Source organism: Larus michahellis, chromosome 9, assembly GCF_964199755.1.
Source record: "Larus michahellis chromosome 9, bLarMic1.1, whole genome shotgun sequence".
NCBI classification, from domain to species: Eukaryota; Metazoa; Chordata; class Aves; order Charadriiformes; family Laridae; genus Larus; species Larus michahellis.
This window is the reverse complement of record NC_133904.1, coordinates 47,841,061-47,865,492: the sequence shown is the minus strand read 5'-3', so window position 1 is coordinate 47,865,492 and position 24,432 is coordinate 47,841,061. Positions and strand designations below refer to the sequence as shown.

General features: G+C 45.9%; 3 protein-coding genes across 5 annotated transcripts in view; 2 read left to right on the top strand and 1 right to left on the bottom strand.

Moving 5' to 3' along the window:
- The window catches only part of LOC141748306 (fibronectin type-III domain-containing protein 3a-like), a 48,322-nt gene extending 40,863 nt beyond the window's left edge, over nucleotides 1-7,459 (top strand). For all 3 annotated transcript variants that reach the window (XM_074600126.1, XM_074600129.1, XM_074600128.1), the window contains 5 exons: nucleotides 369-649; nucleotides 1,358-1,570; nucleotides 2,305-2,471; nucleotides 3,487-3,608; nucleotides 4,843-7,459. In XM_074600126.1, coding sequence (XP_074456227.1) covers nucleotides 369-649; nucleotides 1,358-1,570; nucleotides 2,305-2,471; nucleotides 3,487-3,608; nucleotides 4,843-5,160 — 1,101 coding nt within the window. In that variant the 3' untranslated portion in view covers nucleotides 5,161-7,459. The remainder of the gene's footprint in view (nucleotides 1-368; nucleotides 650-1,357; nucleotides 1,571-2,304; nucleotides 2,472-3,486; nucleotides 3,609-4,842) is intronic.
- A 1,027-nt stretch (nucleotides 7,460-8,486) lies between these two features.
- Nucleotides 8,487-10,712, bottom strand: LOC141748518 (growth hormone secretagogue receptor type 1-like). Its single transcript, XM_074600741.1, has 2 exons — nucleotides 9,956-10,712; nucleotides 8,487-8,794 (listed from the first exon to the last, which is right to left on the bottom strand). The coding sequence occupies exons 1-2, from the start codon at nucleotides 10,710-10,712 to the stop codon at nucleotides 8,487-8,489; spliced, it is 1,065 nt and encodes a 354-aa protein (XP_074456842.1).
- A 4,026-nt stretch (nucleotides 10,713-14,738) lies between these two features.
- Nucleotides 14,739-18,173, top strand: TAF9B (TATA-box binding protein associated factor 9b). Its single transcript, XM_074601360.1, has 7 exons — nucleotides 14,739-14,821; nucleotides 14,899-14,980; nucleotides 15,241-15,377; nucleotides 15,452-15,586; nucleotides 16,412-16,493; nucleotides 17,063-17,176; nucleotides 17,645-18,173. Exons 1-7 carry the CDS (start codon nucleotides 14,771-14,773, stop codon nucleotides 17,809-17,811), a joined length of 768 nt encoding a protein of 255 aa, XP_074457461.1. The 5' UTR covers nucleotides 14,739-14,770; the 3' UTR covers nucleotides 17,812-18,173.
- The last annotated feature ends 6,259 nt before the right edge of the window (nucleotides 18,174-24,432 follow it).

The window sequence follows — 24,432 nt, the reverse complement described above, 5'->3', positions numbered from 1 at the left end:
TGAAAAGCCTTTTGTTATGTGTTACTAAACAAGTACATACGGTTTGAAGAAAAACTTCAGCTAGAGATGAAGAAAATTGTGTACTGTCACCTACTAATGCAATATTGAAGGTAACTGGTAAAAATACTTCCCTTCTGCCCCAGTCCCTCCTAACTGTACTTGTATCAGGAAAAGAGGTTGTGATTTAATACAGTCTAGTGTTGTATTTAAATACCAGACTTTTTGCTGTATTTACATTTTATTTGGGAGATTTTCCATTCTCTTCCAAATTACTTTTAATAACGTGCAGAAGGAAGCATGACAGTTGTGACTGTCTAGTTAGAAAAAATACCGTAGATTCGATAAACAATAGAAGGTCTCTCTTCCAGGCTGTGAACGTGGCGGGAGTTGGGTTGTTTGGGGAGACTGGTGTGGTGACAACCCCGGCGTCAGTGCCTGCAGCAGTGTCAGTACTGCATTTACTTGAAGAAGATCAAATGGAAACGTCTCTTCCTTTATCCACGTGCCTTGCAATTCAGTGGGAGGAACCGTGTTGTCATGGGGCAGAGATCACTGGGTATAATATAGAATACGGAGAAAAGCAGCTTGTAACTGTTGGAAGAAATACAAGCCACGTTCTTGAGAATCTGCTGCCTGATACTCTGTACAGGTAATAATTAATCATTTTATTCTGAAACCACGTTTGCAGGATTTTTCAATCAATACCTTTGAGGGTGGTGTGTTAAAAATTTAGAGCAATTTTTTATTTGTCTTACAGACTATTTGCCTAATTCACTCTGCAACTCTGGAAAAAAAAAAAAATAAAATTGTCACATCCAGAATTAAACCATGATGTTTTAGCAGCAAGAGTTAAGATTGATGGGTTAAGATTAACATTCTCTCTCACAGCCAAGGCTTTATTCCAAGTTTTCTGGGTTTAGAATTCTTTATTTCGCAGTAAAGCATATAATGGGATGATCGATATCTCGCCAAAAGAGGATGAATGTACAGATAAGAGCAGAATTAGCTGTTCCTGCGTTGCATGGCTTGGTTAAAGCTTAGTTCAGCTTGTGGATCTTGGGTGTCAGTGGGAGGCAAATGGCCCGGGTGAACGTGGAGGACCTGGGCGCTTGTTCACGGAACAGAATAAACCTGAACAATCCTGAGAAACACCGAAGCTTCATTATGCCAAAACCAATGTAATCACGTTGACTTGTTTTGAAGTAGATTATTTTTATAGCTAATTTCTAACTGCATTTTAATTGCTTTATTGTTTGTGGTTATATTCTTCACAAATTTTAACTCTTGCTTTATAACCTAGTGGTTTTTTTAGGAACTCGGTAAATTAACCGCACGGCTGCTCTTCTCACGTTTCTAGAATTCGAATACAGGCCATAAACAGCCTCGGAGTTGGTCCTTTCAGTCATTCCATTAAAGCCAAAACGAAACCACTACCTCCTGACCCTCCTCATCTTGAATGTGTGGTCTTCAGCTACCAGAGCCTTAAACTTAAATGGGGTGAAGGTCCCAGCAGAGCTTTAATTACCAACCCTACACAATTCAACTTGCAGATGGAGGACAGGTTTGGCAGGTAAGATAATCAGAACGTTAAGGACATTGTTGCTTTGCGACTTTATATCAAGTTTTTAAGGCATTTTAAGTATTCTCCCTTCTGTTTGCGCTAGTAAGTCATTTGGGCATCACAAAGTTTGCCCCTTAGTTTGCATTTTGCATCCCGTCTTTCAACCAGAAGTGCTGTTAGTAGCTGTTGCACTAGTAGTCACTTGTAAACAGTAAATACTATTTACTATTTCAATAGTAACATCTTCTTATCTTCCTGTGTTGCCAGTTACTTCTATTTTTTGGGAACTCTAAAATGAAGTCCACTTTGCATATAAAAAACGTGGGTTTGACCGCTGTTCTTTAACTTGAAATTGCAGCTTACCTAGTATCTACGAGGGTTATTCTCTTGATTCAAATCAAGAGTTTGGGCATGTAGTTTCGGTGGTAGCTCATATATGGCTGGAGCTTAGCGCCTAGACAGGTTGAATGAATGCTTCGTGAATGTAAATTAAGACTTCCACCAGTAGGAATGGTGTGCATTGCTGATTTAATCCGCATCATGAACTGTTGATGACAGTAACAGAGTTCAAACTGCCTAACGTTCATCACGTGTGTATGTAGGAACGTGGGGCACCCGTAATGTATTGCTTTTTTTTTTGGTACTGAAGTTAGATATGAAACTGTTCCACTTATGATATTGACATAGAAATTTGTGATTTACTGAATAATTCTAATGTGTATTATTCTGTGTTTTTCTTCCAGGTTTGTTACTGTTTATAATGGTCCTTGTCATACATACAAGGTACAGCGACTCAGCGAATCCACTACGTACTATTTTAAAATCCAGGCATATAATGATGCTGGAGAGGGAGAGTTTTCTGAAGTTTACGCTTTCACTACAACGAAGTCTCCACCTGCATCTCTTAAAGGTGAGCTTACGCTGCACTAGAGACTTCTGCAAACCATTTACATACTGGATTAAATGCTAAAAACTGACTCTCCTCCCAGCCCAGTGTCTTTCCTGGGCCTTTGTGGGACAGAGAACAGAAGCTAGCTGTGCCGGGCTTTACCTTGGTATAAGAAGGGCTCTACCCATGTAGGACCAGCATGTGGCTGTCTCCTACGCTGTAGCTCTTCCACCCCTGACAGTGAGGGTTTCTTCTGCCCTTTTTCAGCTGGGAAGTCGTTTTACAGGGTTATCTATCCCTTGATAGAAGTTAAAACAGTGGTCAGGCAAATAAGGACACAAGTAATTCCCCTGATCTTCACTTTCTAATAGGAAGATTAAAGATTGCTGTTAGAGAAAGTCATTCTGAAGACCAGAGTGCTAATTACCTACAGGAAAAGTAGTTGACTCCACCGTGTTTATAACATGTAATTTCACTTCTGGAGATACCCAGACATAAATTCTGTTTTCTGGAGTGATTTGAACACGCTTGCTCATCTGCGTGAGCATTACGCGTCAGAAGCGCATCTTGTCAGCTTGAAAAGACAGACAAGTGTAACCTACAAATATTACAATAATCATGTTTTTAAGTTTATGTCATGAAATATAGCAAAGAAAAAGAAAGTAGAATGAAACAAATTTTAATTGCTTAAAATTATTGGAATGACTGTTACCTCTAAGAATTACAGTTACCTCTGCTTTGTTAACAAATACATTGGAAAAACCTTAAGCTTTTAGATTGACACTGCCCAGTCACTTGCATTAGAACAAAACCATTTTAAAAGGAAAACATAGAAAAGCAAAGCATACGTCAAGCCAGAGTGAGAAAATGTCCTTGTTGCCAGTGAAGCTAGTGCCCGTTTGCTACAGTAGCTGTGAAAATGAATCACTGTAATAATTGGTGATTTTAGATCTCTCTTTCTGATTGAAAAAACAAGAACACTTGTAGTGACCGTTGTTCTGATTTTTTAAAATGCCAACAAATTACTATTTTCTAGCACCCAAAGCAAATCAGCTGGAAGAAAACACTTATGAAATCACATGGGAACCTTTACAGCCGATGAAAGGAGACTCCATTGTTTACATCCTTCAGCTTGCTGCTGGGAGAGAGTTTGATCAGGTACCTTCTACTTAACGTAATGAATTTGAGGGGTTTTTCACTTTGAAAAATCATTGGGGCAAAAAAGTTGTCTGTATTTGAAGGTTGAATTTCATTTTGGTGGTGCTAATGGCAGGGATACGTTTCATTTCAGCAAGGGACTCATTTTACCATCCTGACTCCCAGGGTATTCGTTCTGGGTCTCAGTCGGTTCCTCTCAGTGAGCCTTTGAGTTTGTGACGGGTGAGGACAACTTCCAGGGCAGGGTCCTGCCCTTCTGCCTCTTCACGGCATCGAAGGTGGCCCCAGATTGAGGATCATAAAGATTCATTTCCCTGTTGAGCCTTTGCTTGTACTGTAAAAGCAAATGACCACGAAGGTGGGCTTTGAGAGTCCTGGGCAGGGCTGGTTGTCTAGAAGTGGGTTAACGCTGGTTTATCCTGTTCTCCCAGCATCTCCTTCGGCTCTTTTGATTCGTAGAGACCTTTGGTTGGAAGAGACCTTTAAGATCATGAAGTCCAAACGCTAATCTCACACTTCCAAGTTACCACTAAACTGTGTCCCTCAGCTCTGTGTCTACCCATCTTTTAAATGCCTCCAGGGATGGTGACTCCACCACTTCCCTGGGCAGCCTGTTCCAATGCTTGGTAACCCTTGCAGTGAAGAAATTTTTCCTAATCTCCAATCTAAACCTCCCCTGGTGCAACTTGAGGCCGTTTCCTCTTGTCCTGTCACCTGTTCCTTGGGAGAAGAGACCAACCCCCCTGGCTGCCCCCTCCTTTGAGGCAACTGCACAGAGCGAGAAGGTCTCCCCTCGGCCTCCTCTTCTCCAGGCTGAACACCCCCAGCTCCCTCAGCCGCTCCTCACAAGGCTTGTGCTCCTTAAATCTTACAGTCCATGGCATCACTGCCATTGTTAGTCACAGACAGCACTTGCCCCGCATCTGTGGGGGAGCTATATGGAACAATAGTTGTGCAGAACAATTGTTATTTATTTATTTATTATTTTCCTGAGCTTCTCAATCCAGGTCTGTCAGTGTGGGGCATAGTGGGAAGCTTTGGATTATTCGCAAGAAAATGAATCATAAGTTCTTCAGAAATAAAAGCTGAGATTTTTATTAAGCGGGCTGGAAGAGAACAACGTCAGGCAGTGTCCAGCGCTGCACGTGCTCGTAAAGCAGAATGGAAAGTGCTGCTTAGTGTTTCTAAGACGAATCCCACGTCAAGTCGTTCTCTCTTTGCTTCTCCTGACCAGGTGTACAAGGGACCAGAGACTTCCTTCCGCCTCACAAACTTGCAGACAAACTGTGAATATCGGATCAGAGTCTGCGCCGGCCGTCAGTCCCAAGACTCTACTGGATCACAAGAACTGTATGGACCCTACAGTCCCAGTACAGTGTTCTCATCTCAGAAGCAAGAGCAGGTCCCATCGTGTGCTGATTTGACGACGGAGTTGGCAGAGACTAAGAAGACGTTGCGTGAAGAGCGCTTCATCGCTATCGTTCTTCTCTGCGGATTTGCAGTGGTTGCTATTTTATTTGCTGTTGTTATTCAGTACTTTGTAATCAAGTAGACGAGAGCCTATTCAGTACTCAGCTTTTTGTACAGAAGCTATTTCGGGTATTTATGGTTAGTTCTAATTAAAGTCCCAGCTGGAAACGTAGTGTTACGTGCGTTTCCAGTTTTCCTGCTGGCTAACAGTGAGGCTGGGTTGGCAGATCCTTTCCAAATACCGAACACAGATTTCTTGTAGAAAGGGTAATCCTGGGTCCTCCGTAATCAGGGTTAGCTGTTAATAAAACAGCAAAAAAAACTGCCTTATTGTGCACACTGGTGTGTGTGTGTGCGCACTCTTCCTCTCTCCAAATTCAAAGCCGGGGCCCTTTGGCCGGTTAGAGAGAGAAGGCATCGATAGAGCGAGTCCTTTTCAAGTACAACTAGAGCAGTGGTAGTCGATCCGCAGTGTTTAATCAGGTATTGTTGTAGTTTGGTATACGTGAAATACAGCAGCACAAATGCTTCAGCTTAGAGCAGTACTGCATTGCAGAACATTACTAGAGCATACCACATTTAATATACTGTAGAAGGAAAGCAGAATATTGACTTTGACTTAGTGATATTACTACTTTACAGATACTTTACTATTTCGGATTCAGTAATACTCATTTCAAGTGTTAAAAGTAGAGGGTGCCGGCATTTTTAGAATTTTAATCAAAATGCTAGACAAAACGTTAGCAGGACGTAACGTACATACAGCGATGGCGTTCGTATGTAACACTGCAGAAAAGGCCCCTTTTGTATTGTACATTTCTGAATGAAATGCTTTTTGCTGTTGGTGAGCAGCTGTTGGCCCAATCCACATTTCACTCTCAGTGCCTGAGAGAAAAGTAATTTCCTGTGCTTCTGATTAAATCTTTGCAGTGTTTTCAGAAAAGCACAGGTATTGTCTTTAAGGAGAAAGAGTGCATTTATGATAAATGTTACACTATTTGGCTCAAACTGAGCAAATGTTTTTGTACTATTATTAACCTAAAAATAAAAAGTTCAGACTGCTTTTGGATGCCCTTCTAACTTAATCTGAATTATCAAATTGTACGTGAAAGAACTCTTTTTAGATAACGTTTATACAATGTTTTAAATGACTTGCTATCCCAGCGGTAGCAGCTTCACATTCCATTGTTTTCTAGATGGGAATGTTCAGCCTGCTATGAACTTTTCTGAAACTCGTCCTGTTTGTCCGGGGGGTATTTTTTGTGGACACTGTGCACTACATATGACTGTTCTTCGTTAAATCTGCTTGCGAGTACCTAAAGACGAGCCTGACAGCTGTCGTTTTTATAGCAAATATTTCAAAAGCCGGAACTCACAAGTTACGAACATGTTTCAGAATGGGTCTTCCCAATAGCATTTGGAATACGCCAGAGAGAGGTAGATTGAGCGTATTTTGCAAAGACTACACTTTATCTACATCAGAGCAATGCACTTGTATGTGGAATGTTGGATGTGATAGTGCTACAGGCTAAGTATTTCCAGTAATTAATCACTTTAAGGGTCTTTTTCCTATGGCAGTTGACGAATAATGTTGCGTTATAGTTTGAGGCATTGTGTTGTATTTCAGATGTGGAAAACCTAAATTATGACATAGTATCGCTTAATACTCTTAAAAGTAGATTTATGGTGCAATCTGAAATTAATCTTTTCAAAATGTACTCTTCATTTTGTACTCTATTTATTTTGATTAAAAGTCCTGGAAAATGTATGTTTGAATGTATTGTTCTACTTGTAGCAGAACTTTAAGTTAATCATTTATTATATCATAGAAATCTCTCCCTCCAGTGTCGGAAAGAGTTTTATACAGATATTAGTCTTTAGTTTGCAGAAGAGTTTACAATCTGTCTTTATTTCTCTTCATAGTCGACTTTTAGGAAATAAGACTGCCTTCAGCAAATCTCGGTTGCCAAAGGGTTATTTCTTTAACTCTTAGAACGATGTCTGTAGAGGTTTATTTGGCAATAATGTTTCTGATAATTTTAAAAGATAAATTAGAATTGCAGAGTAAATACTAACAAGTCGGTGAGTCCTAAAAAAGCGAAAGAAAGTTATTTTGTAATTGCCACAAAGTAGTCACATTTCCAGAAAACACCGGTGCAAGCCTCCCGCGATACAGATTTTACATCAGCTGTTATCCATTCCAGAACGATATACCCTAGTGGCATTAACGTATTAGGTATCTTCAGTTTTCTTGTATTGTAATTTTGAGGTATCTCAAACTTATGTTAAAGCTGCCATGCATTGTATTACTAAATTGTAACTATCAAATAGATAATATATTTAATACAGCCAATAAATAATACAAATGTATTCAAATTTGACTGCAGGGTTGTGTGTTTCTGTGGATTTTAATCTTGCTCGGGAGCAGTCATTTGTGTTGTATGTAATTTAAGGTGAAGAAACCTGAAATTATTTCGTGTCGTTAAGAGCTGTCTTAAAAAAAAAAAAAAATCTTTCTGGAAGAAGAGTCATTTGTGGGAACCTTAATGCAACACTGTCCTTTTCCGAGAGCGGTGTCGGTGAGGGGACCCAATATTGTGATTTCTTGAACCCTTTTACGGGAGGTCTTGGGACAGCCCGTGAATGACTGATCTGGACTCGGTCGGTGTTTGCCTGTTTTACAAACACTGGAGACGGGCAAACGCCTTCCTCTCCTGCTTCCCTGCCGAGCAGCTGCCCCCGTGGGATTTGTCCCTGGTCCATTCAGATGAGCTCTAAAGGCAAGGATGGTTTCTCGCCATAGAGATGAGCAGAGATGGCGTCTGACTCTGCGGAAAGCTGGGCGTAGTTTGAATAAAGAACAAGACAAAAGACTGAAAATGAGGGAAGCAACTCAAAGAGACCTGAGGGATGAGCAATAAATCAGTCTGTAGGAAGAAGGCGATGCATTCATAGTCCTGCTAAATGAGTAATTTCTTACCAAGCACCTTACAGATGTATTTATTTCTTGCACTTATTTGCTGAGAGCAAACAGCTGGCCTGGCTTTAGCCTCCACTTGCTCTTGGCTTCAGTGGGAAGAAAGTAACTTGAATTACGTTTCACAGGTCTCTCATTAACGAAATGTCTGGTCCTCAAAAACAGAGACAAATCCCTTCACAGGAGCTTCGTGGAGGGTTAAGCTGGATAATGTGGCTGCTAAGTTCACTGAAGAGAAGAGCCCAGCCCTGCTATGCACAGGGATAACATGAATCAACTCCAGCCTTCCTGAAACGCTCCAAACCTATCTCAGGAAACACACAGTAGCCAAAAAGACAGCCTGAAAACTTGTTCCAGTCTCCATGTGTACAATCTACCTGGGTTTCGACCCACAACACTGCTGGCAAAAGGCTTGTGTTGCGAGAATTAAGTCAGTGCTGAACAGTTGATGTAAAAGAACCAAGTTCTGTACCTTCAAAAGAAACCTTTTCACTCCTGGTCAGGCTCCTGCAGCGCCGAGTTTGCTTGTGGTGCAGGATTTTGCTCATCGCATTCCTGTATTTGTGTGACATGATGTTGTAAAGTATGGGGTTTATAGAAGCGCCCAGGTAGAAGAGAAGCATGCCGATGAGGTTGAAGTACTGCGTGAGGTCGTACAGGATGACCTGACTCTGGGCAAAGAGGATTCGGCCGACGTGGAACGGGAGCCAACACAGCACAAAGGCCAAAACTACAACGGCTAAAAAGGAAGAGAGCACACTTCAGTCATCTTGAGCAGTTTATTCTACCTCTTTAGACTATTTAAGGATCGAGACATGAGGTTGCTAAATTTAACCCAGCAAAGACAAGACGCCCTGCCTTGCCCAGCTGCTCTTGTGCTGTGATGACTAGTAATCTCAAGCAACAAGGACAGTTGCACACAAAATTAGTTGTTTGCAATTAAAATGAGCGTCTCTACACCCATGTTGTCCAGTGGAGGTAAGGGAATCAAATCAGGCTGGGGCAAAGCAGCCTGTACTTAAACGAAGGGGGCTACTGCCCACTCTAGGCCTGAAATTCTGAGTAGCCATTGGCATCTTGTGATGGGTATCGGAGGGGAAGGAGCAGGGACACGGGAGGTGGGGGCTCTTCTGGGAAGCAGAGGGGCGGAAAAGGGGAGCAAACTGGACCAGGAGGCACTGAGGAAGAGGACGGGAAAACAGAGCACACGATAAGCAAATAAAACCTGGTAGGAATCTAGCCGGGGCATAGCTGTGGTACCTTTTACTGAAGGTACCTCCAGTCTTGGGCGCTGCTGCTTCCCTGGGGACAAGGATCTAGGGGGGGGAAGCTTGGGAGGGAGCGGCTGGAGGGATGGGGAGGAGGGGAGGAGACCCAAACCCTGATTTCAATGTCTGCACCGAGGCAGAGGTACCAGCTGGCACAGGATAACGATCACGTTCAAACAAGGCCAGACAGGTGGGTTGTTGCCATCCTGGACAAAGCCATAGTCACTAAGCTTGAGAAATTTTGCAGGGGAAATAACCTTTCCTTGCCGTAGCAGGGTAAGTGCCTAGTCTGGTTTTAAGTCACAGAATTTTCCCTTTTCCTGTATTTAATCCCACAAGGTCAGAGATGGTGGGGGGACATGAGGAATGTGATCTCAAAGCAACCAAAAGCCAGGCTGATCTGTTTCCCCGCTGCGCTGCGAGATCCCCAGCCTGAACACCACGCAGTGGGAGATGCCCCTTCTTACCAGAAAGAGCCAGGAACACAAACTAAGCGTAAATCCACTGATTTTAAATCTGTATAACTCTGTGCGTTTTGTCCCTCCTCTCCATCATCCTCCACATCGCTGTGCACCCCGGGGGAGTGATTAAAGAGGGCACTTCTTCAGATTGGGTTGCTAAACTGCTCTTACCCAGCATTTTGACAGTCTGCGTGTGTGACCTTTTCCCACCCGCAGCCCGGCAGCCCGGCAGCCGCCGCCCGCTCCGCCAGAGCTTCCTGCAGATGAGTCCGTACAGCAGAGTCAAGCAGAACATCGGCAGGAAGAAATAAATGGTGGAGACCCAGGTCATGGTCTCAAGCAGCCCCGTGCGGGCCACACGCTCGATGGACCTGCACTCCCAGCTCTCGTGGGGCAGGCTGCCATTGGGGTGTTCCACCCCAAAGAGGAAGAGGATGGGGCCGGCGGTGAGGAGGGAGCAGCCCCACAGCGCCAGGATGACCCGTTTCACCCGGCACTTGGTGATGGTGGTTTTGGCTTTCAGGGGAAAGCAGATGGCAAAGTACCTCTCCGCGCTCACCGTCGTGATGTGCAGGATGGTGCAGTACGTGCACGTTTCGCTCAGGTAAATGAAGAACTTGCAGAGAAAATCCCCAAATATATAGGGCTTGTACTTCCAAAGGCGGTAGAGATCTGAAGGCAGGCCAAGGAAAATCAGCGTGTCCGACAGCGCCATGCTGGACAGGTACATGTTCACTGTGGTCCTCATCTCCTGCGAGCGTCTGAAAATGACTATCGTAATCAAATTCCCAGAGACTCCCAAGAAAAACAGGATGATGGAAATTATAGTTACGGGCACCAAAATATGGACGTCAAACAAAGAAAAAGACTGGTCTTCAGAGGGGTCCGTGTCATTTCTGAAATAGCTGCGATTCGAGATGGAGCCCATGTCTGGTTTTAAAGCCAGGGCTGGCTTCGTCTTCCCCTTTGATGGAAACCTGAGTCACGGTAAGAGAGAGGCATGTTTCGAAGCAAGTGTCCAAGAACCAATTGTCTATGCAATCATTCTTACGTGATCACTTAAAAAAATCAAAATTATGTTCGTAACCATTTAGCTGATGAAGATAAATACCCAAGTGTCGATTAGTCCATTTTACAAGAAGCAAAGGAATATTAGATTCACACGTACAGCATTTGCCAGACACAATCTTTGAAAAACAATGTTGACCGTTATAAAACAATATTTACCATGCCGATATTTACCCTTAGCTTCACAGTGTTTGGAAAAGGGCCTTTTTTTTACATTTCCTTTCAAGTCCTGTGAATCCCACAAAGCGTGCAGAGCCGGATCTGGCGGCAGGGCTCTGGATCGATCGTGGAAGAGCTGCAAGGGGAGGCAGTCCCCCGACAGGAGCTGGATGGCAACAGCCTCTTGGATGCACTCAGTGGTTTGCCAGATCCTTCCAGCACTTGCGAATGCCACGACTGGAAATCTTTAGGCTGAGAAGTTTCCTCGAGGCTCTGCCGAGGGGCAAGGAGGCTCGCAGGCGGTCACTGTGGCTGGCAGACACAGGATGCTTCACCTGCAGGATGGCTTTCCTGCCACCGGTGACGACGATGCTGTTTGTGCAGGGAGGTCCCCGGGGTGCCGGAGTTCCCCGGCACGCGGCACGGTTTCTGAGGAAATCAGAAATCCGCTGGGGCCGCCTGACTTTTTGCGGCTGTTTCCTGTGCTGCCCGTTCTGCGGTCATCCACTTTCCTCTCTCCACCTACGCACCGCTAATGATGCCGCACTAAATATGCACCCCCGCTCCGCTTTTCTCCTTACCTTGCAAAAAGTGCCTGCAGTTACCAGGTAGAGTAGAACAGTTCTTTGATACTGGAAATTTAATTAGCCCATTTGGGCCCGTTACATAATTTTCCATCATTCTGTGTTTACTTAGGGCCTTTCCCACATGAGCTCCTCCCCAGCATATGCTGCCGACTGAGAAATTTCTACTGACAGTGCTTTAATGACATTATTAAGATAGGATGGGAAAGCCTTTATTTGAACATCAGTCTTCAAAATGAGACAGTCTGACACTTAGCCCTGATTTACTTTCCACTTCAGAAAAGATCAGCGATGACGAGCTGGAAAGCGTGGGAGAGGCGAGGGGAAAAGGGGCCAGTGTGAGGGAAAGCACAAGGGAAGGCCCTGGGAAGCTGGAGGTTAAATGCACGCAGCCGGAGAGAGCAGGGACACTCGGCACTGGGGAGGCTGCGCACACCGCTCAGCTCAACAGAAGGATGTGTCCGGCCAAGGTCCTTGGAAATTCCTCCATAACTCGGGAACTGGGGCGCTGGCAGAAGTGAGCAGGGTACCCGGTACATAATAAACCTCCTCCGTCCTCCTCAGAGCTCTGCTCTTTGCAGTTTTTCTTGTCTGAAGGAGTAGTCAAAAGCCAGCATTTTGTAGACCCAAGTAGTGTGGGATTTGGGCTCGAAAGGTCAGCGCTGAACACAGTTGCTGCATTGTGTTGACAGAGCCTTGGTTCTAACATTAGGGAGATTTCTGCTGCCATTTCCAAGAGGTGGAAGCGCTGGCTGTGGGGGCTTTTTTCCAAGAGATTTAGGCACCTGAACACGTACAAAAAAACCCTAATCCCCCGTAGTCTGTGTGCCACGGTTTTTCTTTGCCGCACCTTCAACAGCTCTAAAAAAAATCCATCTAAGAAGAAATTCCCAGTGCTTAACTTTGCATTGGTGATTTAAACGCTGCACCCTGAGCAGAGCTAAGCCCCGGACGGCGCATGCTCACACGGGCTGAACAGCATGTGGTTGTCGCCCCTGTTTCTTCGAGCAGATCGCTCCCAGCTGGGAGACAGTTGCCTTTGATGAACGTCGCCGGTTTGGCGGTGGCAGATGGGGGAGTCAGCGCTTGGCCTGGCCACGCCGTGACCCAGTTTCCTGTTTTCCAATGCTGAAAGAAAGCCCAGTGTCTGGGCAGAGATGAAGGGTGACTGCTCTTTCATTCGGCCGGCGTGCAGTGCCTGCAGCCCGCTGAACGCGGGCATTCACAGCACGGCCGTGCCCCAGAGGACTGGCGGTGGGGAGGAAGCTTTCACGGCCAGGCAGAGACGCTCCAGCTCAGCTGCCCACACGGAAGGCATTTGTGGCCTCAGGGACAACTATCTCCCCTGTGGAAACTGGCTCTCACTGTCTTCTCCTCGCCACTGGTTTCCAGGCAGAAAAGCCGCAAGTAGCCACAGCTCTTGCTGGTGCTGCTCAGCCTGGAGAGTCACTTCTGTGCAGCAGCGTTGGTGGGGAAGGCGGTCACGGCACGGACAGGAAATCCGAGGGGTCCAGAAGGGTCTTTGCCTGCTCCTGGGGGTAAACCCAGAGCCCTTTGGCAGTACGAAGTATCTTTCTTTTTTACCGCATCGGGAATAAACGGCAGTGACGGCAGATGGGCTGATGATGCCAAGTTTCAGCCTGATCCACAGCCTGCACCCCATCCGAGGTGGAAGAGCTCCCCTCCCCCTCTTTCCTAAAACAAGGGGAAAAAAGTGGGTTTTGTTTGTTGTCTAAGGTCAGTGTCTGGAATTCATCCTCCGTTCCCTCCTCGCAGGATGTTTTTGTGTAATGCACTCTGACTCATGAAAGTCAAATGACTTGGACTACAACGCTACAGTGCTTCCAGCCAAAGAGCCTCAGCAGAGGCATTCCGGCTGCCTGCACCTCCAGCACTGGCTCACGCTGGACACCGGTTTTCCAGCTCCTCCAGCTGCTGCTGCAGCCGTGGGGCTGCCTCTGCCCCCCATCAGGCACCCCCATCACCAGCAAACCCACAGCGTGGGGGGCCAGCTGCCAGCTGCTGTCTCAGTACAAATGTACGGGGCCCAAGGCAGGTTTGAATGTTGCATTTACATCGAGGTAGGCTGAGGGTACGGCTTCCAGGTGCTAAACATCATCCTCGGTGTAGGTGGGAAGCAGGAGAGAGAGTCTCGCTGCTGCTGGAACGTTTTGCAACGCGTTGCAGGCATGAATCAGAGGGATCACAAGTTAACAGCTGTTTATTTCTTCTTGCTCTCAAAGGAGTTTGGCTTCTCTTCCCTCTTATATCAGCTGGTCTAGTGCGGATATGGTGTCTTCCTCCAGATCTTGCTTCATTTGGACTGTCACGGCTAATGACAACACTATTGCAACTCCTTCTGGTATGCTGCTAATCCCCCTATTTGACAAAATCACAAGAAAACAATTTTTCTTTGTTCTGTTTTGCCTCAGAAAGTAAGAGAGAAACTTTTGACGAAACTTGTGTGGAATGTATGCAGAGATCCTTCGGCTGCTAGGAAAACAAGCTTAAAAAGTCCTGTTGCCAATACTCTCATTTTTCTTTAATCTGGGGAATGCTGACAATTTAAAAAGTAGCAATGAAAGTCGTTAATGAAATAACATGCCCTTCGTTTTCATCACTGGACAAACGGCTGATGTTGGACTATTCTGCAGCACGGGGGGCAGGGGACAAGTCCCTGACCCCATCAGATCTGGTCTGTGCACTCATGAATCACTTTGTCTCCACAAATATTTTATTAAAAAGAATTTATGCATCACAGAAATGCATAAAATTTTATGCATACTTTTTTAAAAGTAAAAGGCAGGATAAAAGCCCTACTGAACCCAACACCGGTGTGAGGGAGCTCAGGGGCCTGTTCCTCCCCACCCCGCCTTCCAGCCCGGGGGGACACACACCGAAACCCCCGCTGTGCCGTGGCCGTTAGAGGCCTCGACGGCTTGTTTGCTTTGGCACAGAAAGGAAGAACGGCAACTCCTGCATCGCACAAGCTGCTGCCAAGACCCAGTTTCTCCCCCTCAGCTCAGCGCCGCCCCGGCCCCGGCCCCGGCCCCGGCCCCGGCCCCGGCCCCGGCCAGGCCACGTCTCCATGGCAACCCTCGCCCCGCAGCCGCCCTCCCGGCCCCCGTACCCGGTCACGCGACCGGAAGCGGCCGGCCGGGGGGGAGCGGAGGCGATGGAGCCGGCCAAGATGGCGTCTCCCAAGAGCGCGCCGAAAGACGCGCAGGTACCGCGGGGCCGGGACGGGCCGGGACGGGGCGGGTGAGGGCGGCGGAACTGAGCGGTGCCTTCTCCGCCTCGCAGGTGATGGCGCAGATCCTGAAGGACATGGGCATCACGGAGTACGAGCCGCGCGTCATCAACCAGATGCTGGAGTTCGCCTACAGTAAGGGGCGGCGGGGCCGGGCCGGGCCGGGGGCTCTGCCGGGGCCTGACAGGGGCAGCGGCGCTGCTCCGGCGGAGGGAAACGCCGAGTGGAGGGGGGCAATGCTGCCTTTAGCCGTGTTTCCTTGGAGGGGTTCCCTTATCAGTCTTCAGAAATATCCTTGGAGGAAGCGGTGTTTTCAGTGACAGTCGAGTGAGATTGGGGGAGAGAAGATTTATTTCTTTTAATCCAGCCTTAATGAGAGGTGCTGTTTTTCAAAGGGTATGTGACGACTATACTGGAAGATGCAAAAATTTACTCGAGCCATGCAAAGAAATCCAGCGTCGATGCGGATGACGTGAGGTTGGCAATTCAGTGTCGAACAGATCAGTCGTTTACATCTCCGCCTCCAAGAGACGTAAGTAAAATTGTGTTGATAACAACACAACATAATAAAAGACCCCAGGTGGGAACGTAACCGTGTCTCTCCAGTTCTTGTTAGATATTGCAAGGCAGAAAAACCAGACGCCGTTGCCATTGATAAAGCCTTATTCTGGACCCAGGCTTCCGCCTGACAGATACTGCTTGACAGCCCCCAACTACAGACTGAAGTCTTTACAGAAGAAGGTAAGGGGTTTGGGTCGGGGACGATTCACCTAATGCCCACATTGTTTGTCAGGAATGTTGGAATTAAGAGTTTTCCACACCTCTGAAGGATACGTTTGGGCAAATACTGACCTGTGTATGTCAAAAGAGTGTTTGAAACTAGGTCAGTGTTCTTTATCTCCAGGGATTTGCAAGTATTCGTATTGCTAGCTAGTTTCAAATGCAAAGCGTATTAAAAGAATGCATCTGTGAATCTTTTTAGCATTAAAGCAAAATTGTCAAGTTGAGTATCAGATTGTAAAAGGCAAACGTAAGGCATTAGTATCGATATTAAAGGGTATTTTGTACTTATACCACAGTTGTTTTTGCTTTAGAGGAAAGAGAAAATATTTACTTTGCTTGCTGGAAAATACTGAATGTCTCAGTGTGTAGGATTTAGTAATTATTTCCCACATTTTAAAGAAAGAATCTTAGAAGTTGAACGTAAGGTTCCAGGTGTTGACATGGCATGTGCTTTGGTGCTAGGTGTAGAGTGGAATAATAATCGTTGATTAAAATGTCCTAGTTGGCCTTTGCAGTGGAAACTAACTTGATTGAGCAGAGTGCTGTTTGCCAGATGAGCTGCCTGATGATTTTTGGCTTTCTGTCACGTCCAGGAGCTCTCAGCTCACACCAGTGATGTTCACACCATGAAGAGTTTGAGAACTTCTATGTTGGCATACAGATTGTGTATTGCTGCCGTGAAATAGGCTCTCTGTGGTTTTGTAGGAAGAACTGTTTCTTGTTTTCATGTTAAGAACTGTTAATTTCTAAGGGGATGCTAAACTGAGTGTTCTCTCTTGACAGGTCTCCTCCTCTGCAGGGAGAATAACAGTCCCTCGCCTGAGTGTTGGTGCTGTGAGCAGCAGGCCCAGCACTCCTACTTTAGGTAGGAAACAGCTCAGTTGGGGTTTCCCGTGTTGATTTTATGAAGGAAAAAAATAATGAGGAGTGATTTAAAGCGTCCTTCAACCACTGAGGACACAATGGGTGCCACCTGAACTTTGACAGCATCAGAAAAATTAAATTAGTTTCGAAAAGATTATCGTAATCTTTGATACATATATACATTACTGACGTTCTGTATTTTTATTCCTGTATTTGTGATAACTTCTATATGTGAGGAGACTATTCAAGAAACTTACGTAAGCTTGAGGGTTTTTTCCTCAACGTGAGCACTACACTGAACTACAAATGGCACTAACTAAAATCCATTTTTAAAAGGTTCACAAAATTTATGACTGAGCACGTACACTTACGTATTAGCCTAGAATTTTATAGGTCTTGAGTAAATGTGCGATTCTGCCTGAAAATCTGACTCCTGTATAACCAGCATCAGTATGTTCTTGTGTGTTCCCACTACTTTGAAAATAATAGGTTCCACTTTGAAAGTGAACTTATGAGTGCCAGTTTTTTGGTTTTATTTTTATCTTTTGACTGAGATGTTTTAAATATCAGGTACACCTTCAGCACAAACAGTATCCGTCTCAACAAAAGTTGGCACTCCAGTGTCGCTGACTGGTCAGAGGTTCACCGTACAGATCCCGTCTTCTCAGGCAGCAGTCAAGTCAGGTAAAACACAAGCTGTAAAGATCAGCGGCACTTTTTGGTGTTCTTTTGAGCAGAACCAAAATTAATTTCTAGTAATAATGTGGGAAATTACTTCACCTCTTCTGTATTTAAAAATTGCTAGTCTTTTGTGTCTCCTTACGTAAGGCAGGCAGTGTCCCCTCTCTGGTCATTCCAGTGCATTCTAGTTTTGATTCCTGTTTGCAGCACAGTGGTGTCACCCAGAACATACAGTGTTTCAGGCAGATTTCCCTTACACCTTAACTGCCACCTCTGTGCTCGCTTGCTCTTGTGCTCACCCCGCTAGCATTGTCCTGTTTTCTCTGCTTCACTTTCAGGATCATTCCAGGGGTTTCCAAATGTTCTAGTCCTACGCTGCTTTATTGGGTTGGAAGTTCTGTTTTAGTGCGGGAAAATCAACTGTCGTTTTTTTAAGCGTTTCATTCAACGACGTCTTTCTTTTTTTCACAGCCACACCGACTACTCCAACAGTTCAGAATGTTCTAATTAATCCTTCGTTAATTGGACCAAAGAACATTCTTATTACTACAAATATGGTGTCATCACAGAATACATCTAATGAATCGAATCCCTTGAAAAGGAAGCATGAAGATGATGACGACTATGATAACTTGTGAAGAGACTGTCCCGTCCCCTTCCGTTCTTCAGTGATTCATATTGAGTCTGACGGGTTTTGCCAGAAGTTCTTTGTAAGCAACGTGCGAGCGTGTAAATACTCTGTTAAAATGCAGTTGGGTGCGGAGTGAGAGAGAGAGAGATCATTGCCTGTGGAAAAAGGGAAAGGCAGCTGTTCTTTTCCTGTGTCCTGTAATGTCTTTTGAGCTTCAGCAGCAACGGTGAGCACTGTTAGACAGGAGAGCAGGCTTCGCGTCTCTTCTGTCGCCTGATTTCTAACAGACGTGTCCGTGTCTCTGAAGCCTGGTGAGCCAGGTGCTTGTAGTACTGCCCCGTGCCAAGTAAAAATAATTTTTAGAAAACACTGGGTGGCGTCACATAGATATTCATTTCAAATAACATCAAAATCATGAGTCCTGGGTGAGGTGGGATAGAGCTGGGGAATATCAGCTTTTTTTTTCCCTGCCAAATACATGTTCTGCTTCGAGGTTGTGTTAGTCGTATACGCTGTTCTCCGTGTGCAGTTCCAGTGGGTGCGAAGATTATCTCTTAACAGTAGAAATGCAGACAAAAGGTAGAGGAGGGGATTTCTGGAGAACACTTGCTTAGGGCTGACCGCTGGTATCCATTAATCTGTGGTTTCTGTTGGCCATAACACCTCCACCAGTACCCACACCTCAAAAGTCAGAGAAGAGGTAAAATCCCAGCCAAGATTTGTTCTTTATTTCCAAAGAGCTGCACCTTGTCTTTCCGAGGGCTGCGTGGCTGTTTTTGAGGACTGAACGTGTTCTTTTACCACCTACAGAGAGCATATTGTATTGTCAGATGCATTTACCAGCCCGTCTTCCTCTCTCTGGTTATAGAAACTGATGTTTCTATACAGAGAACCCTCATTAGGGTGAGTTTTAATATTGGGCACCAACCCCCACTTTACCTGGGCTCCCAGGGAGGTCGTTCAGCTCAGAATGAGTCCCGCGCTGCTGCAGCCGATCTGCAAACCATCTTCAAGGCTGCTCGTGTGAGGCTGCTTGCACGACACGACAGCAATAGCCAGGCAATCCTTGCAGCCCCGCTTCTCAGTTTCTGGAATTACTAATTTTCAAAACATCGGTTCTTTAAAAAAACAGTTGCAGGTTTCACCAGAATGAGATCTCAAAGCCCTTGGACACAGAAAAAAACAGTGCACCAAGTATTTTGATGTGTTCAGAGGGCTCTTCCTAAGACTCCAGGAGGGTCTTAGGGCTGTCAGTCGTCACTTGGTTAAGCTCGTGCTTGTATCGAGTAACATATTGCCGTCCCCTTGGCTCGCGGTGGGATCTGGCAATGGGAAAACGGCCTGAGCTCGGCTGCGAGGGTCTGACGTGAAGCCCTGGGTACCTGCAGATGCTTTTGCCGTGCAGCAGGATCCCCGGTATGCTCTACTAAAAGACTGAATAAATTTGATGTGTTTTTATATATCAAACGATAACCAAAGCGGTGTGCTGGTGTAGCCATGTCCGTGGTGCCTTTCCTCGTGCCTCTTTTCTCGTGCTGAGCTTGATGTGGCTTAGGCTGGGCGAGCTCTTGCTCAAATTCTGGCTCAGCTGCAAATATAAACCCACTATTTCCTACTAAAAGGCCCTTAAAGGGTGACAAGCAATTGAATATACCCTTTTAACATGGCACGGAAAGAAATGCTCTCTCTTTATGACACTTTTTTCAGGGCTGAAGTTGACTGATGGCCCCCCAGCCCCCTCGCTTTGCCCTGGCTGGCTTCTGCTGCAGGTTCTGAGGCTGCAGTGTCTGGGGGGGCTTTTTGGAACCCCAGCGTTACTTTCCATTGGTTTTGTTTGAAGAAATGGTGAATAAAACTCGCTTTTCTCAGGGGGAAAAGGAAGAGCGTTCGGGAGACTTCTTAAGGTGAAGGTTGATGTAAAGATTGAAGAAAAAACCCACTTCTCAGCAGCGGATCGGGAAGGAAAAGCGTGTGGTGGGGCCTGCGGGGGTGGCACAGCCCCGGTTGGGGACGGCACAGGCTGGGGGTCCCCGGGGGGAAGAGAGGGGGAGTCCTGGCCCTCCCCTCCCCTGCCAGGCACACCCCCTCCCACAGCTGTTCTTAGATATATATATATATATATAAAGATAAAAAATAGTTTCCAGGGATGGGGCATCTACCACCTCTCTATAGTGCGTGTTTATAGAGAATGTATAGTAATTAATGATGCTGCACATAAATACACTCAGCCACCCTTTATATATAATATAAACACACACTCATGCAGACACTTACTCTTTTCTGTAGCTACATATACGTATTTATATACAGCTTCAGACAGCCTTTTTTCGTATAGCTGCATACCCCATGCATTTGATGATAGTGTGTATAACATCATGTCTTTTTTCTTTTTGTACCACGGCCACACTCTCACAGACACGTACACGCTATTCAAATATACTTGTATAAATAAAACTATATGATATCGTCTCACAACCCCCCCTCCCCTTTTTAAAATACTTAATATACATAGTTATTTCAACATACATATGTATGTAGCTTTAGTTTACGCACACGCGCACTCTGTCTCTCCCCTCGCAATTTTAGCTACTCTCCCTATAAATGTGCATGCAGTCTCAGGCACTCTTTCATATATATAAAAAAGTGTAAAATAATAATATGTGATAGGAAAAAACCCATAATATATGGCATATTATATATATATGATATATATACTATATATTATATATTATGTATCATGTAGTCTATTATTCACATTTATAGTCGATATTATACATAATTATGCTATTATATATAGAGTCATAGAACGTGTTGGGTTGAAGGGACCTCTAAAGGCCATCTAGTCCAACCCCCTGCAGGGAGCAGGGACATCTTCAACTAGAGCAGGTTGCTCAGAGCCTCATCCAGCCTGGTCTTGAATGTCTCCAGGGATGGGGCCTCCACCCCCTCTCTGGGCAACCTGGGCCAGTGTCTCACCACCCTCAGTGTAAAGAACTTCTTCCTCATGTCTGATCTAAACCTGCCCTGCTCTAGTTTAAAGCCATTGCCCCTCGTCCTGTCGCTACATGCCCTTGCAAACAGCCCCTCCCCAGCTTTCCTGTAGCCCCTTTAGGGACTGGCAGGAGCTCTAAGGTCTCCCCGGAGCCTTCTCTTCTCCAGGCTGAACCCCCCCAGCTCTCTCAGCCTGTCCTCACAGCATCTTGGTGGCCCTCCTCTGGCCCCGCTCCAACAGGTCCGTGTCCTTCTTGTGCTGAGGGCTCCAGAGCTGGACACACCACTCCAGGTGGGGTCTCACAAGAGCAGAGTAGAGGGGGAGAATCCCTTCTCTGGATCTGCTGGCCACGGTTCTTCTGATGCAACCCAGGATGCAATTGGCCTTCTGGGCTGCAAGCGCACATTGTTGGCTCATGTCCAGCTTTTCATCCACGAATACCCCCAAGGCCTTTTCTGCAGGGCTGCTCTCTATCATGTCATCCCACAGACCGTGTTGATAAGGATTGTCCCGACCCAAGTGCAGGACCTTGCACTTGGCCTTGTTGAACTTCTTCATGAGATTTGCTCGGGCCCACCTCTCCAGCTCGTCCAGGTCCCTCTGGATGGCATCCCGTCCCTCTGGCACATCGACTGCGCCACTCAGCTTGGTGTCGTCTGCAAATTTGCTGAGGGTGCACTTGATCCCACTGTCTGAATCATTGATGAAGACATTGAACAGCACCAGTCCCAGTACAGCTCCCTGAGGGACATCACTTGTCACCGCTGTCCATGTGGACATTGAGCCATTGACCAACACCGTCTGGATGCAACCATCCAGCCAGTTCCTTATCCACCGAACAGTCCATCCATCAAGAATCTGTATCGCTCCAACTTAGAGAGAAGGCTGTTGTGGGGGACTGTGACAGAGGCCTTGCAGACGTCCAGCTAGATGATAGCCACAGCTCTTCCTTTGGCCACTGATGCAATCACTCCATCGTAGCCAGCCACTAGATTGGTCAGGCAGGACTTGCCCTTGGTGAAGCCACGCTGGCCATCTTGAATCATAGTTGAGATATATGTGATAGTAATAGCATATAATTAATCTTAGAACATGATATATAATTATATAATATATTGCATATAAATAAAACACACCCTTGCGCAGTCATCTGTTCTTTTATGTACACCTGTGTGTTTGTACTCTACAGTCTCAGATACCCTTTTCTCATATCTGCAATATCATATATAAAATTTCCTGATAGTACCTACTATATAATGCATCTCGTCTGTATGACTTTGTATACACACCCACCCTCTCTGACAGCCACCTCTTCTTGTATATATTGTAATACTCTAATACATATAGAAAAAAAAAATATACTGTCTCTCTGTTTAAACCCCCACGCGCACACTCTCCTGCTCTTACACAGACATCTGGTCTTTTATATACACACATACATTAGTATTCTCTCCACACACGTCTCAGGGATCCTTTTTATATGTACAATACATAGCACCTAATACATCATAGTACTATATAATGTATACAATAAAATAATATATGATACATATTTTCTAACATATATAATACCTATCTAGTGTATCTAAAACACATAGACACCTATGGTTTTATACATATTTTTATACTACATGCATAGCCAGTCTCAGGCACCCTTTTGGGGGTGTGTATGTGTGTGTATATATACATATAAAAAAAAAAAATATTCAATATGCAACATATACTATAACATAGAACGTCATAGAGACCATATAACACTATCTTGCGGTGGCCAAGAAGGCCAACAGCATCCTGGCTTGTATCAGGAACAGTGTGGCCAGCAGGACCAGGGCAGTGATGGCCCCCCTGGACTGGGCACTGGTGAGGCCCCACCTCGAGGGCTGTGTCCCGTGTTGGGCCCCTCACGCCAAGAAAGACCTTGAGGTGCTGGAGCGTGTCCAGAGAAGGGCAACGGAGCTGGTGGGGGGTCTGGAGCACAAGCCTTGTGAGGAGCGGCTGAGGGAGCTGGGGGTGTTCAGCCTGGAGAAGAGGAGGCCGAGGGGAGACCTTCTCGCTCTCTGCAGCTGCCTCAAAGGAGCGTGTAGGCAAGGGGTGGGGGGGGGGTTTGGGCTCTTCTCCCAAGGAACAGGTGATGGGACAAGAGGAAATGGTCTCAAGGTGCGCCAGGGGAGGTTTAGATTGGAGATTAGGAAAAATTTTTACACTGCAAGGGTTATCAAGCATCAGAACAGGCTGCCCAGGGAAGCGGTTGAGGCACCGTCCCTGGAGGTGTTTCAAAGCCGGGTAGACACAGAGCTGAGAGATATGGGTTAGTGATGGTTTTGGTCAGAGTTGGGTTGATGGTTGGACTCGATGATCTGAAAGGTCCCTTCCAAGCCAGGCGATTCTATGATTCCGTGATCTTATAAAATGCTCATATATCATATGGCTTACATATAAACCACATATTTTTATATACATATTTGCGTGTGTGCATACTTTAAAAAAAACCCTGGTTGTACTTGATGATCTTAAGGGTCTTTTCCAACCTCAATGGGTTTAAGATTCAATATTTATACATTCTCTATACACACAGTATCAGACGGACTTTTAGATGTCTAAAACATGTAACTTCTTATATTACATATAACATCATCTATAATATACTGTCTATTGTAGATATAAAATATAGACACATAGCCACACCCAATGCTTCAAACACCTATTCTTTTTTATATATAATATTCAAATATATGTATAAATAAATTTATATTCTTACATACACGCACCTACTCTCTTGCTCACACAGGGACACATATCCTTACATACATATGCTCTATAAAGCCACACATGAGACTTCAGGCACATATTAAAAAAAATGTTATATGTTGTTATATATTTAATATGTAACAGGGGGGTGGATGTTGGCCATGCCATTGGGGGGGGGGGGGCGGGTCCCCCCGTGACTCCTGGGGCAGGTCGTCAGCGGCTGTTGGGCTCCTGACACCGCACCAACACAAGTTGAAGATGCTCGTCTTGATGTGAGCCCTGAGCGTGTCCCCAAGCGTGTCCTGTGGCACCGGTGTTGGTGTGACTCTTGCCCCAGGGGGGTCCCAGGCAGCCACCGCCAGCTCCATGCCTGTTCTGGCTGGCCCAAGCACGGCAGACAGGAGGAGCTGGGCAGTACGAGGGGGATGCAATGCTTCAAAAAAAAAAAAACCCAACCTTTTTTTTCTGATTTTACAGCTAAAGAGGGCAGGGGTCCTGCCCCGTTGCCTCAGAGGTGTGGCTGGGCTTGGGGCACGGGCAGGTGAGCCCCGCACAACCGGGCTTCAGGTCCACAAAACTCATCCTCTTCCAGCAGCGCAGGCTGAACTGAGCCCCGCGGGTCAAAGCAGAGCATCATCCTGAGCAGCTGCTCTTCTCCAATGCCTTCCAGAAGCAGCAGCATTTATAGAATCACAGAATGGTTCGGCTTAGAAGGGACCTAAAAGACCATCCAGTGCCACCCCCTGCCCTGGGCAGGGACACCTCCCACCAGCCCAGGTTGCTCCAAGCCCCGTCCAACCTGGCCTTGAACCCCTCCAGGGATGGGGCAGCCACAGCTTCTCTGGGCAACCTGGGCCAGGGGCTCACCACCCTCACAGCAAAGAATTT